At 39.1% G+C, this 16,168-nt stretch overlaps 1 protein-coding gene across 6 annotated transcripts; it reads right to left on the bottom strand.

The window, feature by feature from the left end:
* Nucleotides 1-2,156: 2,156 nt before the first annotated feature.
* LOC131426345 (fragile X messenger ribonucleoprotein 1 homolog) lies at nucleotides 2,157-15,429 on the bottom strand. 6 transcript variants are annotated; one of them, XM_058589005.1, is made up of 14 exons: nucleotides 15,201-15,429; nucleotides 14,365-14,417; nucleotides 14,152-14,299; nucleotides 13,932-14,095; nucleotides 13,695-13,860; nucleotides 13,557-13,627; nucleotides 13,209-13,265; nucleotides 10,958-11,105; nucleotides 10,742-10,891; nucleotides 10,475-10,606; nucleotides 10,196-10,409; nucleotides 9,517-9,897; nucleotides 9,383-9,457; nucleotides 2,157-9,312 (listed from the first exon to the last, which is right to left on the bottom strand). In XM_058589005.1, the coding sequence occupies exons 1-14, from the start codon at nucleotides 15,249-15,251 to the stop codon at nucleotides 8,786-8,788; spliced, it is 2,337 nt and encodes a 778-aa protein (XP_058444988.1). In that variant the 5' UTR covers nucleotides 15,252-15,429; the 3' UTR covers nucleotides 2,157-8,785. The 6 variants fall into 6 exon arrangements, with proteins under 6 accessions (XP_058444988.1, XP_058444987.1, XP_058444986.1 ...); XM_058589004.1 differs by having other exon boundaries at nucleotides 10,748-10,891; nucleotides 13,695-13,875; nucleotides 15,201-15,428; XM_058589003.1 differs by having other exon boundaries at nucleotides 13,695-13,875; nucleotides 15,201-15,428.
* Between the last annotated feature and the right edge of the window lie 739 nt (nucleotides 15,430-16,168).

The raw sequence follows: 16,168 nt of genomic DNA on the forward strand, positions 1-16,168 counted from the left end.
AGTTGCCAGTTTTTTTTGTACGAAGATTGACTTTCTCTATACCCAGTGGATTTTGTCGACCCGCATCGGACCGATTAAACAAGATTTGCATCAACCGCGTCAATCTGAAAAAGTTTTACGCTTACAAGAAATTTTCGAGCGGACTTCATCCCGATAGCGTGACATTATGCACTTTGTTTTTGTTGCGTTTGTAGAGGCTTTAACCTTAAGGTCACTCGCCTCCTCGGGGCAGAAAAACTCTGACCCTTTGTTCGGGGTTGGAAATCGAACCCGTCGTCGTGTTTCTTGCTTTGTTCTAGTGATACATAATGTTATACCATGTTCACATTAGCGCTGATATCACTTGATATACCGTGATGATATGCATATCATGTCGAAGTGTTCACATATGATCGAAATGATATCGTTTGACAATCAAGTTGTCATATTGAATGTTCCCATTAGGAGTAAGATCAATAATATTGCTTTTCTCTCCTACAATTCAATCAATAATTGAAGTTTCCCTTTTATCGGGTTCCGAACGCCAATATTCGTTGAAAAATTCGAAATTATAATGATTGTTTATTGTCACTCTCGAAGTGACGTTCATAAATGAGTGCGTTCAATGCCATTATCCGTGTTGCTAGTTGCGATTTTTGATTACTCGACATGATATCGTACATGATATCCCGGATATCATGCCAAAATGATAATACGCGTTGACATCAAATTGTATGGGATATCAAGTGATATCGCACATCGGATATCAAGTATATCCGTATATCACTTGATATCAGCGCTAATGTGAACATACTATAACCTTTAATATTGTTCGAAACGCATTTCGATGCTCGAATTTACTGGAATTAATTTACTATTTTAGAAAAAAAGATTATCATCTTCTTCTATGAAGGTAAACTTTTGAGTTTGCAGTTTTTTCACTCTTCACCCTGGAATTCTGGAACCGGAAGTCAGATCCATATGAAAATTATTGAATTTCTTTCATTTGAGCATAAGCTTGTTGAAAACGGTTCTGACACTTCGGAGAAAAGAGAGTGCATATTCTGTGCAATTTTGCTTTGCTTTTTTTAGGAACCGGAAGTCATATCTATACCAAATAAAAAAAAATCTATTGGGCAATAGTACCTTTCATTTGAGTCTAGGTTTGTGAAAATCGATTGTTGTGAAGCACGGAAGTCAAGTAGAGACAAAATCTTCGACGAGTCGCGATGTCACCATTTATCAGTTTTTCCACAAAAGCGGCTTACTGAATTTTCCTGCGGCGTTACAGTGGCCCTTATTACCGGCGTCGCTACACGGTGAAAACCAAGTGAAGTGATTGTGACCCTTATTATCGGTATCACTTCACGGTGAGAATCGAGTGAGGTGAATTTAGGTCCTTAGTGCGGAAGTCGCTTCAAAGACAAAAGTAATTATTTGGATGAACTTGATGTCATTATGAACATCACGCCAACAACATTTCATTGAAAAAATGAGTTTTTTCCACTATAGTGATCACTTCACTATGCGTGATACTGGTAATCAAGTGAAGTGACATGTAAGTGAAGTGAATGTGAAAGTGGAAGTGAGAACGGTAATAAGGGCCAGTAAGTCGAGTCCCATTAGTAGATAACGAATTAGACGGAAGATCAAGTGGGTTTCGCCAGGGAAAGTTTTTTGGAGTAAGACAAACTAATCTTTTCTGTACGCATTCAATCCGTAAATTTCATACAAGCTCATACGGGCTCCAAATTATGTTATCATTTTCCAATACAGCCTTCAATAAATGCGCATAACAAATCATTAACATGATCTACTCTCTGGAGCGTTTTGGAAATGTTACCAACAAGCCAACACAGAGCAACGAAACAGCATCATTGAAGAACAGCAAGGAAAAAAGTGGACCCATATTACTGCCCTGAGGAACTCCTGATAAAGTTGAGAACGTAGATGATACAGATAGACGCGCTTTATTCGCAGGACTCTACCACATAACCTTTTGTACTGTGCCCAGCCCAGCGACATCAATTCAGTTGAAAGTTGTACTCTATATTCCGAGCTCGAAATACAAGTTGAAGTAACCGCACTTTTCCGAAAACGAGTAGTCAAGTAAGAATTCATTCTCCTAAAACTGTAAACGCAGTAGGAGTTCTTTCACTGGAATCGGTCAACAATGATTACAATAATTTGAAGGCAATATTTATTTATTTGACTCTCCTTCTCCATGATTTTCTTTTGGTTTTGTTCCAATTTCGCATTTGTTTCGCTAATTCGTTTTCCTGCAGTGCTACTTAACATTGAGTCGCAAATTCCTTAATCAAGAGCCTTAATGCGTTTGTGTTTGTAAGACGAGCGTAAAGCTGTACTCATCCTTCGATATTCATGGAGAGGAAATAGATGTCACGTGTGTGTTAGAGTGGTTCTATGTACGTGTATGTGTTACGACTTTTGAGTGGTTCCATTTTGCTATGCTCGTATCAAAAGAGGTTTTTTCTGTTTATTACATCAGCGCGCGTGACAGTACTTGCTAGATTGTTTAACTTGTTTTTTTTTCTCATTACTATTACATAACTACAATTTTACATTTAAAAAGACGTTCCTTCAAAGTTTTGTTGAAACTTGTCTTCTGTGTTCCTCTGTTCGGTTATCAATTTGTTTACTTGCTAGAATTCTTCATTTTATCGGCTACTTTCGGGCTTTGTTCTCGAATAGTTATTCTCAAAATTCAAAATAAACGAACACTCAATATAAGTATGTAGCGTTGACTCGATTGATTTTGTGTCCTTTTTTTTTGTATTTCTGGTAGGTATTTGACTTTTTTCGATATTAAATTTGATAGCGATAGAATTGTAATAAAATTGTTTTTTTTTCTTCTCCAATTGCGGAGACTCTCGGGTCTAATTTGTTTTCATTTGCATTTTTTAATTGGAGGAATTTGATTTGTTTTTCAATTTGCCATTTGCAAAAGCCTCCTAAACAGTACATTTTTTAAATAGAACTGTTAATGCATTTGCGTTATTGGATCTTATTGTTTTATGTATGTGCTCCTGTGATTTTTTTTATTTGTCTGCTACCTTATCTAACACCGTCTAATGAATTACTCTAAACTCAATTCATTTGTTTGATCTTAACATGTATGAAGTTTGTTTTTGTCCAGCTAAAAGTTCCATCGTTCCGTAAAGGCAGCGTAACAAAATTTTAGCCCGTTCCACAACATTGCAGTGAGAGCAATAAACTGTTCTGGTCAGTGCTCTTCACATACGGCGGCTGGTTTCTAGACCAATGGACGAGAACAGAACCATAATACAATAGCAAATAACTGATAGCTCGTGGATCATAGATTATTAATAGCAACAGACTTTAGATGTGAATTTATTTTCGGTAGGTAAGTAAGTCAACCAATTCGGACTTCTGGTTCATCGTCCTTCGATCACAGATCACAAACGTTCAAGTCTGATTTAGAATGCGTGTAAAAATTTAACTGACTTTTTGAAGTCATCACTAGCCCACAGTCACATTCAGTTCATTCAAAACAACAAACCGGTTGATCTCTACCAAATATAAAATTTGTTGTTTCAGATATCTTCAACCACGATATAATAATATTGAATCAGAATTCGGTTGGTTCAAATTGGATCATGACTATGTTAAACAAGTCTTAATTGATATATTATCCCGATGTTGAAGCTTGTCCTGAATTTCAAATCTAGTAATCGGGTTTCATCGCTCTCATTGCTGAGTTAGCCATGATTCATTTTCTCTGGGCTAACCACAAATAATTCAAAATATGATCTTTTTAAAATATTTTTCAGGAAGTTAGTATTTTGATTATTAAGAACAATCATGATTTTTTTTTCTAAATATAGTCAGAATGAGATAAACATGACAAAAATTCGGGCACCGCGCTTGCATTTGTATTTGTGTACGAATGACTTTTTCAATGTTTCGGGTTTGTTTGCTTGCTCAAAGGTATGCACATTTTTCCACTTTCCTTCTATATCGACTGAATAAATCAACATAAAGAGTTTCGATTTGTCTATTGCACAGTTCACACTAAATCGAACTGCACAGATTAAAGTTGTGATGAGTCGAAAGTGTGATCATAAGTGCAACTGCTTTGAGCTGACAGAACTCTGACGTCTAGAACCGACAACACAATCATATGGTTCTGTTTTTTTTCTTTGCCTCTTTTCTGCTCGTTGTCAAATTCGTAAGCAGGGTTACCAGTTAAGCAGATATCAAAGAAAGCTGCCAGGAAAAAACGATTTTTTTTGTCAATTTTCTCAACTTTTTTTTTTCCAGCAACCATGTTTATGCAGAAACATAGTGTGGTTAAGAATCTGCGTCAAAAGTTTATCTTTGGAAGCAATCTGCAATACTTCTCTGCGTCCGGTAAGGTTCATGTAGTTACGCCCTCGTGAATATTTCGTGAACTTGACTGGTTTTCGCAATTAGGACAAATCTGCGGATAATTATGCTGTCTCATTTATTATTTCCAATAATGAAAAAATCGGAAAAAAGGAAATAGTGTCCTTTCTAGTCATTGAAGTATCACCCTGTTTGTTGGCATGGAGCACTGAAGGCGAAACTTATGAAAACAAATTGAATGACTGTTTCGCATTTTTTTATTAGAATTTGCGTAAACAAAATTTGCCAGATTTTGAATCATTTATTCGTAGGAAAAAGAAACTCGATTTGTTTACTTTCGTAAGATTCGCCTTAAAAAAACATGAGCAGATTTTTCGTTTTTTTTTTCCTACTGCAATAATGATTTTTATGGGAAGGCATACTCTACTTCCTATAAATGAATAAAAATCACAGAAGTGCTCACTCACTAGTGCATGCGCCAGTGCACACTTGGGTGTGTTTGGGCGAGAACACGTGAGAGTGATTCATGCGAGGAGAATGTGGTTGACGCACACTCAAAATCTGTCTATTCGACATTGAAGGCAAGTGCGTTTTCTTTTTTGTGCGGTGTTCGCTGGCTACATCTTCACTGTAGGCACGGAACTTACACACAAATTACAATGCCATTACTGTCTAGTACTAAAGCTAAAGCAGCTTGATTAGAGGCTGAAAAGTATTAATAAATAATTTTCCAGTGCATGTTTTTTTATACATGACACTGAAAAATCAAGCCAAAGTACTTTCAACAAGTCGTATAATTCTCCGATTGAACAGGCTTGGTAAGTTGATGACCAAATACACTGCTTACCGGTTCCGAAAGCTTCGAAAAAACTGATCGTGTATTCCAAACCAGAAATCACTCTTATTTTCTCAGAAACGGCCGGGCCGATTTTCACAAACATGGATTCAATTAAAATAAATAAGTTTAAAATTTTATTCCGGATCTGCTTCAGTAATTTGTAACTGAACGAATCGATTTCTGCTATGCCATTTCCCCGTTCCCGGTTCCGACAGTAGATTTTCACAAATTTCGTCTCAAATTAAAGGTTCATATATTTTTCACTGAATGACAATTTTGCTTCAGTTGAGAAAATGGCATCGAAATTAGCGAAACCACACATCAAAACTATACTCGAGCATCGCGAAAATCCGAACTACTCGCGCGCAAAGTTGACAAAAGTGTTGAAAGAACGCTTATCGACAGCCCGAAAGACTGACTGAATTGGAGAGAAATCGAAAGCCGAAAACCACAAAACCGTCGAAAAGTGTGATTTGCTTATTCAATCGGAGATATCGCAAGCTAGCATGCAACGAGCTAAAACTCATGCCAGACTGTCGACTGTGTCTTCAAATTGAAATGTCAAACAAAACAGATAAGCCAGAGTATGCTCGTGGGAGCCCCTCGGCAGGAATATTTTACTGCAATCCCCAACAGGAAAAGGAAAATATGAAAAGGACGTCAGCGGAATTCAGTTCAGCGTTTTCTTTAGCGCAAAATCTCCCACTCATTGGTACAGTTCTTTGAAAATTTTCTCCGAGAGAAGTCCTTACAATGTCATACAAATAAAGATACGTGTTTGTCAAGCGATTTGTTGCGGTGGGTTACAAAACAATATGAGCTTCCTATAACAAAGAGCAGAGTATATTCGAAATTTTCAGTTGGAATTAGGTTGGAAATCAATCCAAAATGGAGAGAACTTTCTTTTTTAGTTCCCTGTTGAGAAGAAAAAAAAAACAACAACGGAAAGCTGGATAATCTAAAGTACATTGTTCTCACAGAAATAGTTGGACTATATTATAATAAATAAAAATATCAGTGAAAAGTCTAACTAAATAGCGTACAACTAGGACAAAATTATAATAATGCTCGGGTTGGGGCTTGTTTCTTTCGAAGCGGGTGGGGAGGAAAATTAGTTCAACGTTTGTTCTTCTATAACTGATGCATTAGATTCCAGTCTCAGTTTACGTCTCGGTTTCATAAACGTTCAGGGCAGGAAACAAAAAAAAAGGTTTTAAATGTGTGATCTTCGTTCCATCGTATAGCTAAGATAACTTTTGTAGAAAGAAAAAACAAGGGAAGGAACACCAACTGGTTCTCGCGTGGTTTGCTTAACCGGTCATTCTTTACTTGACTAAATCGTGCATCTTATCTCTGGGTGTGTTCGTATTTCAACAGATTTCACTAAAATGCCTCAAGCTTGATAATACATTCAGTTTAACAGTGAAATGGTTGAGACATTCAAATGTTTGTTCCAATTGCAACATAAGTGATTGAGCAGAAGGGTGCACACAATTCATTACCTTTAATATTTGTGAAATTTCATGTGCATTTTTTTGTTTTTAAACCAATAAAATTGTTGTTCTTAGTTTGTCCAGAACCTGTTTAGATGTTAAAGATGATATAAGCTGAAAACTCTTGGCTTGAAACGTTCACTGATTCGATTCCTGAGGTGAAGTACCGATTTAGACTTGCTTCCAAACGGAGTTGTAGAACTGCGTTAATTTATCGATAAAAGGAAGTGTATAACAGGAAGTATGCCTCGGAGTGTAATGTGGCAAAGAAAACTTCATCGACCCATCTTTATGATAACGCAAGGTAGTCACGTTGACCATTAGTCCTAATGTTTTATCTCAATGACTTTGACATTCATTACCAGATCTCTTTAAAAAAAATCGCTTGAATAACACTCGAGGATATTGTTGAAGATGATTTGCAATTCTCGTCGGCCTATCAATTCCGGAAACGTCTTATTCTGATGCAGCAACTGAACACTGAACAACAGCTGATTATAGACCCATGAATGCGTGTGTGTAACTAAGATACAAGTAGACTAAATAGCCGTTACCCATAATCACATGATCTCATGGTTTTAAAAGCTAGTTCTCAAAATCGAATTGTACATCTAGGACTGAGCTAACATAAGTTTTGCGTTCCACAAAAGTGACCCGTTTAAACAGTTGCCGTTTGCCCGCACAACGCAAACATAGTGTGTTCTAGCATCGTTCAAGCTTTGTGAACGGTAAGTGGCACTCCGACGCCCACAGGAATTGCTCAGCTTGTGGCATATATCGGTTCAAATGAAACGGGTTGGGAATTATTCGTAATCTCAGCCAACATTTCTGAAACACTTTTTTTTTGTTTTAACAACCTTCTAAGCAACATAATGTTTGCCAAGGAAAACTTGAACGAAACACAGAACCGAAGGAAGGAGAAAGGTAGACACCCCTGTATTTCGTTCGAATCGGATTGTTTCGATCGAATACGAAATTTTGCATTCTGTAGCTCGAACGAGTTCGAGTTTTCCATACAAAAGCATCACTCGATCGAATTACAGAATGCAAATTTTACATTTGCTAAAAAAATCCTACTACTCAAAATTCCTTGGTTTTGCACCTTCAGAATTTTTCATTGTTCTGACGGGCTTCAATTATCAAATTTTGACGGAAGGAGCAGACAACGCTTGCTTCGATCTAACTCAATATTGTCAAGTCCATTGTAAGCAACCAGAAAAAAATGAATGTTTCGAATGGTCACCAAAAAAAAAAAAAGAAAGCGGGTGGTTCTCCACTGAAATCAAAGCAAGCACTGTTGTTGCCACGTAGCATGAACAAGAAAAAAACAACATTCCATTTAGCTTTGCGTATGTTACTTTTACTTCACGAAGGAATCGAATCCACAGTAAACATAAGTTCAATCTACAACAACAGAGCCACCCTAGTGTTTTAAGCGGACGGAGGCACCAGCTCTAAGCAGTTTGCGAATTCTCCAATATGTAAACAAGGTTGCCACTACATAATTATAAGGAACACATTCAATTCGATGGACCACAGAAAAAAAATCCTTCGAAGTAGGGAAGGAAGAACCGAACAAAAATTTGCGACAAAGATTCTTATTAAACAATACTGCATTCTATAGTTCAACAAACGTGTTCGTTATCTTTTTGCTTCTCTTGTTTCTGGCTATACCTCTCTTTGTCTCTGTATATCTCTCTCGCTCTCGTTTTTTTTAGAAAGATGCACATACCTAGGTGCTTGATTCCCATTTTATCCAAGCTTGCCTGCAATGGGAGCTTATTTCACTAGTTCCTGCACTTCTTTTTTCCCCTTTTTCGCTTTCTCTCTCTCTCTCTCTCTCTCTCTATTTCTGTGTCTCTAATTTGTTTCACCCATTTTTCTGGTTTGTTTCTGAATTGCATCTGTTTTTGAATACACGCAAAATATTCGTAATTGGTAGTCGAGTCGAGAAAGTTTCCTCTATACAATGTAAGGTTTAAACTTCTCCATTCATATGTGGGTGTGTGTTTATTATTAGTAGTAGTAGTAAATAGTAGGTGTGTGTGTTTATATATGTTTTACTTCACGCTCCCACCAGCAGCAGATGGGTCTTGGCCAACCGGTTCTATGAGGATCCATTGACGAGCGTTTCCTTGCCCGGGCCACCGGTAACCGGATTGTGCTGCTGTGGTTGCTGGTGGTGATGATGATGATCAGCAGTGGTATTGTTATTGTTCAGGGCGCCGCCTGCAGCTGCCTGGTTCTGGATACTCTGATGCTGATTTTGCTTATGCTTACCACCACCACCACCACCGCCACCTCCTCCTCCACCACCACCACCACGACCACCACGGTTCCGTGGACCATTATCGCGTTCCCGTTGACCCTTGGGCGGTGGCGGCTGCTGATGATGTTGCTGCAGTTGCGATGCATTGTTGCTGTTGTTACTATTGCTGACATTGCCTGTATTATTCGCATTTGCCGTGCTGTGCTGCTGATGATTCAGCTGCTGTTTAATGTTACTGTTAGCATTCGCGTTACTGCTGTTGTTGTCATGAAGATCTGTGGATCCAGACTGCGGTGGCTGCTGCGATGTGCTGTTGGCATTGGCGCTACCGGATTTTAAACTCGTCGACTGAACATTACCGTTGGCTAGAAGGAAAAAAAAACAACAGCGAATTACATTTCATTCATTGTTGATATGACGATTCAGAATACGTACATTTATTAGAGTGGCCTCGATTTTTAGATCTTCGACGACTTCGGTTGTGGGTTCCTTCGTTTGACGAGTGGCTATCTGTAAATTATTGTGTCAGTTATATAGACAAAACCGGTTGCCTCGGATGAAGGACTCACCCCGATCAACACTGTTCAGTTCGCGATTAGTTTCCCGATTGCTTTCCACGATCACCTCTGACCAGGGATCATCCTGTATTATTTGTTGTTGTTGCTGCTGCTGCTGCTGCGGCTGGGGCTGGTAATGTTGCTGCTGTATTCCACCAACCTGCCCGGATGACGACGATATACCCGGCTGATTTTGCGGTTTGTTCCTGTCGGGCCGCTTGCCACCTCCGCTGCTGGTACCCCGCTTTTCGCTGTACCCGCGACGATTACCACGATTGCCGTCGGAATAATTGTTGCGCTGGTCACTGCCACGATCAAGACCGCTGCCTCCACCGCCGCCACCACCACCGCTACCCCGCGGAGTATACTCGTCTTCACCGATGTCCCTGCGACCTACGGGAATTACGTCGTTAGTTGAATTTCTCAAACTAAGGTATTTCAATTTAAATTGTAGGTTAATATTAGTTTTTTTCGATGATATTACTTCACGACCACGGTATTGCTGAATAAATTTCATAAATACCACGAGGCATAAAATTCCGATGCGACCGACCAAATGAAATCGTTAGAATTCTTTCGTTCTCTCTGCCATACTACCCAAAAAGTGGCTATGATTTTTCTCAATCGCTGTACCGTGTACAAGCCAAAACCAAACACTGATATCAGACTCTAACGAACAACATCCACTTACCAGTGTATCGCGGATTGCTGCCACGTCCTCCACGACCACCGCGACCACGCATACCACCTCTGCCCGTTCGAGAGCCACCATCGATTTCGCTACTATAGGCTCGATCAGTGCGGCGATTCATCGAAAAGCTTTGCATCGAACTCATCGTCGCTCCCTGAATAGCTCGCAGTTGTTGATCGATCTCCAATTTTTCCTGTCTGAGCTGTTCCACTTCCTAAAACAAGTCGCCATAGAAAAAAATTAATCAATCATTGAGCTTTATTTCTACAATATCCGTACCTTCAAATGCACTAAATGATACTCGAGCAGCACTTTGGCATTGGCGATGCTTTCTACTGTACCAACAAATACAAAAGGGACTTGGCCCTCTTCGCGCGGGATGCTCGGTTCCGGTTCGTTGTCACCTTCGATCTGCAAGAAAACACAATTTCAAACGCTGTAGCTCAACGGTCAACGATTGGCGATTTTTTCAACACTTTTCGAATCATCACAACACTCTCTCTCTCTCGGGAAGAATTTCCTGAAAAGTCGAAAACGTTGACAAACCTTTACACGAACGACACCGCTTTTATCGACAATCTCCTGGATGATACGCCCATTCTTGCCGATCACCTTGCCGACCAAATTGCGGGGAACCTGCAGCGATTCCTCGCTGTACTCAAGCATGGCGCGGGCTTTCTTAACAGCTTCCTCAGTCTGTTAGTAAGAAGCAAAATTAATAAAGTTATAATTTTACGCCATTGCTGCCACTTTCACTCGTACCTCTCCGGAGATTTTAAAAGTGCAGGTGTTCTCTTCCAGTTCAATATTTAGCACTCCGTCGAGCTTCCGCGCGGTCTGGATGTTGGCTCCGTGTGCTCCGATCGCCAGTCCCATCAGATCCTCCCGTACCTTAAACTCGTCCGTAAATCTGCGTGCGTAGGCATAGTCGTGAGTGTTTGATATTTAAAAAAAGTAAGAATATAAATTTCAATCATGACTATTCTAAGCGACACACTTCAGATAGATAGATTCGATCGAGATAAAAAAAAAGAACTGAACTGATGAGAATGAGTTAGGGCAATCCTACAAAATAATTAGTTGAATAAAAAGTAGAATACTTTTCTACTACAATGAATGCTACTTGCTTTTGCTTGGAAAATCAACACGTGATACAGGAAGTTGTACACGAACATAGAATCAGTAAGAAAATAGTTAGTGACCAATGACAGTGGTTTCCATTTCAGAAATTCAGACAATCTTTGTAATTATGTTCGTCATTCCAAACAACATGATCTAAAAGTCTGTTCTTGGATGGCTTCACTCCAATAAGAGCCTTCTGAACTTGTAATAAACAGGAATAAACACAAACAAAGAGGTACTAAGTTTCCTGAAAGATCGAGCGAAATTTATTTGGTGAAAAGTGCTCTCCTGGTGGTGATCTTTTGAGAATCTATAGCCTGCCTGTTTTATTTGTTTGCAGCTGCAAATATCTAGTCAGATCAGAAGCTTACTTGTAAATCTAGCCGTAAAAAAAACAATGTTCGCGTGAGTTTCGTATGAACCTCATTGTACTGTTGACGAGTACATTTTTTGGCCACTACAGAGTTAACAAATTTACAAATTTACAGATGACGAATCCATAAAATGACACAAATCAAGCGCGTAAAATTACATATTTAAATATTTGAAACTTAATCGGTATGCATATGAAACGTTCGTTCAATCAACTGCAAAACGTTTCATTTTTGACACTCGAATATATCGTTCTTCAGTTTACACGATTTTTAGTTCCTCCATGACATTTGCATTGATCCTGCCGTTCGATAGTTCGAATTTTACACATCCTAACATATGACTCGGTTAGAACTTCAATTGACCAAGTAACGCCTTGTAACTCTCATAACGCATTTAGAAAAACGCTAGAATCTATAGCTCACAGAAAAGCAATCTTTAATTCCTACCTCTACGTTATGAAAGGAGACAATAGCAGGAGAAGTGTCTCCTACTCCTACTCTCCTACATTATTTTTCTGCCCTGACAGATGTTCAAATTGCACTGAAAAGTAAAAGCGCCTAGCGAAACTTTTCAAACTTTTAGATATACCTAAGATTGGCGAACAGAATAACATTTCTACTAATAGACTTCGACAGGTAACAATTTTTCAATTGGTGTCCGTTTTCAAGAAAGACACTGTGAATAACTAGGGTAACGGTGGCCGCTCCTTAGCGGTATTGCTCCTTAGAGCCGAAGCAAAGATTAATATTCGAGTATTCGATTTGATTGCAACTCAACAGTTGAGTACTCCACAAAATTGATGACTATTGGATACAATAGCCCTAGATTATTTTCTAATTAACACAGTAGTAGTCATTGTTCTTCACTTTTCATATACAGAAATCCCACAGCTTGCATTCCTATAGATCTTGTACTTTCTTTCTTTGATTATTCATTACACAACTGTTGTCAATGCAACACCGGTTCCCAAATGTGTTCGTTGAATTCACTATTCTCAAACCGATATATCTGTTTCCTTCCCATTTCAGATTCTCTTCAGTTGAACGTCATTGCTTTCATTGATCTATAGTAGCTGTTGTTCGTGTTTGAGACTGCTATTCGTAAAAGTCGATCGAAGGAACAATCATCTTAGCAAGTTTGCTAGCAATGGACAAAAACATCTTTCAATCAAATTTACAATCCACAAATAGATAAGTCAATATAAACACCGGATTATTTGTCAGTACTTGCCTAAGTTAAGTTTTCAGTTAACGAACTCACAGTAATCAAAATAAAGTTCAAGAAAAGAAACAATGCATGAGTTGTAACTTGAGATACGAAATAAGTTCAGTCCAGAAAAATTCTCATTTCACAAGAATGCCAGTTGCATATGAGTCGAAAACCAGTTTAAGTTATTTGGTAGGTGCCCTGGAACAGCCCCACTGTAAATTTGGTGCAAATAATAAAAGGTTAAAACTGTAAACTGAAAATCTACTGAAAGTTAGTCACTTAGTCTAGAATTAGCTTTTTGGATTACCTCTCATTCATTGATTGTCCAATAAAAGCGGAAATTCTCTGATTGTTAGTAAAACCTCTGGAAATGAAACAAGACGAATAGAAGAGAAAGAAGAAAAAGATAGCAGAGGGGTTTCGATTTGGTTTTATTGTGTTGATGTTGTTGGGGGTTTTTTTTTGAGTAAGTGTCCATCAAGGGTCCACCAGATTGGTGAATTAAACTGGTTTAAATACTGTTTCCGCTCGTTTAAGCTAAGCTTACTGACTAGCGCCATAATTTTAGGACTGTTAGCAAGCAAATGACAGTGGATAAGATGTTTTCAAATGCGATTGTGTTTTTCTCCAATAAAAGACTACCAAATTAACTTACCCTCCCGAGTTGTGCAGTTTTGTTGATTCTAGTTGTCTGGCAGCCTCTTCGGTTCGTTTCAATAGCATCACCTGTCGTAAATAAAGCATTGAGAGAGTCATGTTTACTTGGAAATTGTCACTTCCGATTAGATATCACCTTTTGACTGAGGTTTCGAAAACACATCTCCTGGATCATGGTTGCTCGTCGTTGCGTCGATTCACTGCGTGATATCACCAACAGCGTACCGCGTTCCGGAACGTACCGACAATCGGCAGCACCGATAGCTTTTTGAAACTCCCGGTGCACGCCGTCGATTTTGGCACTGTTCAGTAAGGAACTAATCGTCGTTATAGTGATTATTAGCTAGTTACTTTCGACTTATTGAATACTCACTATTCACGAATATCCTCCGGCACTTCTATCTCAAATCGAAAGAATGTCTTATCGTTGATCGGAGAGTTGGTATTCTTCACTCGCAGTCGATCGGCGGATACAATTTCCGTATAGCTGTTGTCCCAGCCGAGGTATTCCACAACAAAAAAGTCTCCTTTCATCATCTGTTCAAGACAGTAATGAATTAGTTTCTATTTCTGGTAGTTGGAAACAAACTTACCTTGATAACCGCTCGCCACCATCCGCACGCTTCATTCTCATTGGACCGGGAGTACACCTCAACTTCCATATGTTCGCAGAAGGTGGTTGTGGTTTCAGTTGGAGGTAGACGGACTTGACTAAACAGAAATTTTGACTCTTCCTGCCAGCTGAGTTGAAACGCAAAATAATCAATAATAAAAATAAGGTAAACTAGGACAAGCAGACAACTTACTCGTTTTCAAATGCCACCATAACTCCATCTTCGAATACATCCGTGACAACTCCCTGCGAGAGCGAGAAATCCGGTCCAGAAATAGAATATGCATCAACCCCATATCGAGGCAAAATCATTGTAGAAAAATAAAATAAATTAAGAAAATGAACTTAATATCGTTCCTTTATGTTTCTTGTGTTGAGCTTATGGTTCAGTTTCTAATAAGAATTATGCATTCACTACTTGATTGGTTTAGTAGCTACAAATTTGTTGCGTAAAACTGGAATCAATTTTCCCGAGAAATGTCATTCATTGAGTAATGTCAAATTTGTAAATAGTTTTGAGAAATAGTAAGGTCACTGCCCACCCACAGAACTCCATACTATATCATTAATCCAGATCCGGTGTGGTGTACAATGAACCACTTGACAACGTCTTGACGACGATCAAATTGACAGCTTGTGAGGAAGTCAAGATAGAAAAAAAAGGAGGAGCCGACTGTTCTAATCCCTCGACCCAATAAGACCTTAAAGTACAAATTGAATGTTTCGGGTTATTTTTTCCGGCACTTCGAAACACGTACACACACCCACACATCCCCGGGACCATTCCGCGATCAGTTCATACTCTAGGACACGGTGCACACACATTGGCCAGTTTTTGGTTCTCTTCTTTTCCCGTCCATGGCGTCTGACGGGCGCTCCGCGAACTCGCAAAAAAAATTTCACCACGCAAACTGTCACTAGTAACGACCGCAGACACTGTCCCCAGAGTGCAATCGAACGCTTTCGGTTGGGGCGGGTCCTACCGGAATGGAAGTGCCAACTTGGATCGGTACTTTCCGCTATATTCACCTTATAATTGGCTCCGTTTTCGCCGCATACTTCCACCAAGAGTTCGTCCATTTTGGATTTGTGAATATTTCTTTCCCTTCCGCACACTGTTCGGTTCTAGTGGCTGGCTGACTGCTCAGTCTTTTCGTTTTTCTCCTCGCAGTCTGCTTTTTTGGCTTTTTTCAATCAAGAACCACACACACGCACAAATCCACAAAAAGACATACGACACAAGGCGCTGCTTGCTGCGAGCGAAATGAAAACCTCTTTGTAACGTCTGACGGCAGACGTTTCGTGTTTGCTTGTCAAAGTGACAGCTCATCTTCAACTCCTGCGTTCACGATGAATAATGAACTGGTGATAACATTTTTGTATTTGTTAGTACTCTTGTAATTTTATTTTGAAACATGTTCCGTTGTTGGAACATGTGTCGAATCACGTCTGGTTACAATTACTGAGAATAAAGTCGACGATACGACCAGGCACTCCAAAGAAAAGTGTTCGTGAGCGATTTACCGCCAATTACCACAAATATAGTGACCCCTTGAAAATGGTTAAAATAATCTTCTTGCGCAACATTGTTCAAGTTGCTACGAACTAGTACCAAGGAGTCCCGTGGTAAATAAATAAACCACAATGCCGAAAACTATCAACGATTTTCGCTAGTCAAACTTTTGGTGAGTTTGAACTAGTTATTTTTTAGTTTAAACTAGTTATTGCTGGATTACTTTGCGAGAAATGTTTATAAAAAGGTATTGGATCAGATTCAGTCTAGGTTTAAAAGTCTTAATGTTACTTTGGGGATGCATTATGACGAATCGTTTCAGGACATAATATGTGATACATGGACCAAGCGTCAGGATAATAAGTATCATGACGTAGTGCAAATTACAAACGCAGGAAGCTCAATGAATCTTCGAAATCTCGTGTGGCAATGAGGAATTCGCAGCCTATGCGAATACGGTTCGAGCAATAGCAGTAATTGCAAA

This window comes from Malaya genurostris, chromosome 1 (assembly GCF_030247185.1).
Source record: "Malaya genurostris strain Urasoe2022 chromosome 1, Malgen_1.1, whole genome shotgun sequence".
Taxonomy (NCBI): Eukaryota; Metazoa; Arthropoda; class Insecta; order Diptera; family Culicidae; genus Malaya; species Malaya genurostris.

Bases quoted from the DNA above. Each gene is read 5' to 3' on its own strand.
- LOC131426345 (XM_058589003.1), bottom strand. From the start codon at position 15,251: ATGGACGAACTCTTGGTGGAAGTATGCGGCGAAAACGGAGCCAATTAT. The intron at 11,106-13,208 runs GTAATCCAAAAA...CTACGCACGCAG, and splicing joins GGACAATCAATGAATGAGAG to ATTTACGGACGAGTTTAAGG. The intron at 9,458-9,516 runs GTGAGTCCTTCA...AATAATTTACAG, and splicing joins ACTGAACAGTGTTGATCGGG to ATAGCCACTCGTCAAACGAA.